This window comes from Acanthisitta chloris, unplaced genomic scaffold (genome assembly GCF_000695815.1).
Source record: "Acanthisitta chloris isolate BGI_N310 unplaced genomic scaffold, ASM69581v1 scaffold5087, whole genome shotgun sequence".
Taxonomy (NCBI): domain Eukaryota; kingdom Metazoa; phylum Chordata; class Aves; order Passeriformes; family Acanthisittidae; genus Acanthisitta; species Acanthisitta chloris.
This window is the reverse complement of record NW_008684177.1, coordinates 21157-22466: the sequence shown is the minus strand read 5'-3', so window position 1 is coordinate 22466 and position 1310 is coordinate 21157. Positions and strand designations below refer to the sequence as shown.

The following is a 1310-nucleotide window of genomic DNA, read 5'->3' as shown; positions in this document are numbered from 1 at the left end:
GTGTTGCTCAGGAAGTGCTCGGTGGCGTTCAGGCAGTCTTCGTACGCCGCAGGGTACTTGTGTTCAGGGGCTAAACGGTACCTGGGACACAGAAAGGGACAACCAGAGGGACAGAAGGAAATGTCATAACTAAACACAAATTACCTACAACACCCTGGCCTTCCATCTGGAGTATTTTTTCCTTCAGAAAAAAAAATGCAGGTGTTATTATCTGCTAAAGAGTTATTTGTCCAGTGAGTCATCACTGAGGAGTGATAGCCAAAAGGATGGAGTTGCAAGAATGTAGCATAGTTGGGATCTTCTGAGAGCATCATTGATCTCCACTTAAGTGATATAACTTCATTTTTCTCTTCCAGTGTAGACAGTATCTGGCTTGTGGATGAAGTAATTTAATCAGTCTGCACTTCACCTTTACTTAGGATACTTCTCCTTATTCTCTGTTTTTCTGTGGCTGTCTTACTAGTATTTGATTTTACTTTTAGAAAGCCCTTTGAAGTTTACAGGATAATTATACCTAATTAAACAGATAATTGAATCGCCACCTTCCAAGCTGGTTTATTAGTCAGTTCTTAACACACTTGGAAGACTCTTCTGGAAAGCATTCCTTTGTCTTTGTGTGGTACCAGTATAGCTCTGTGCTGGGAGACACCTAGACCTTACCGTGGACTGTGTCTGCACTGTCCCCATGTTAACAGATTGTGGGAGGAGAAATTAAAAGAGTGCCCTGGAAATTCTGTCTGGCCACCTGGGGAAATGGCTCAGTGAGGAGGAGTTTTCCCACAAACTGCATCTCTGTGGTGCTGAAGCAAAAAGGCTTCCACAGAGCAGGAGAACTGTAACTCACCCAACAGACACCACCACCGAGTTGCTTTCCCTGGCCATGTACTGGCAGATCCTTTCATGGGAATCTGAAACAATCACAGAACCACAGAATATTCAGAGTTGGAAGGAACCCATGAGAATCACCAAGTCCAGCTCTTGGCCCTGCACAGGACATCCTCAAGAATCACAGCATGTGCCTGAGAGCATTGTCCGAATGCTTCTTGAGCTCTGTTAGGCTTGGAGCTGTGACCACTACCCAACAAGGTGGAGGATGGTCTGCTGCTCACTGCGTGTCCAGGTGCAACTGCCAGGGAAGGGGACACCCTGCCCATGCACCTCCCAACCTTCCACCTCCTCTCATCCCTCTGCCCCCAGCCAACTGTGAGCAGTGGTGGTTCACCAGAGTGCTGACAGGAAAGCAGGGCTGGATTTCAGCCTTCCCACCAGGACTGGGGGCAGCATGACCCTCAGAGCCACGGCAGGTCCTG

The 1310-nt window shown here is 47.7% G+C and overlaps 1 protein-coding gene across 1 annotated transcript in view; it reads right to left on the bottom strand.

The window, feature by feature from the left end:
• Positions 1-1310, bottom strand: part of LOC103806520 (arylacetamide deacetylase-like 4) — a 2243-nt gene that overhangs the window by 712 nt on the left and 221 nt on the right. The window contains exons 2-3 of the mRNA XM_009079224.1: positions 845-908; positions 6-81 (exon numbers count right to left, since the gene is read on the bottom strand). Of these exons, the coding sequence (XP_009077472.1) occupies positions 6-81; positions 845-908 (140 nt within the window). The remainder of the gene's footprint in view (positions 1-5; positions 82-844; positions 909-1310) is intronic.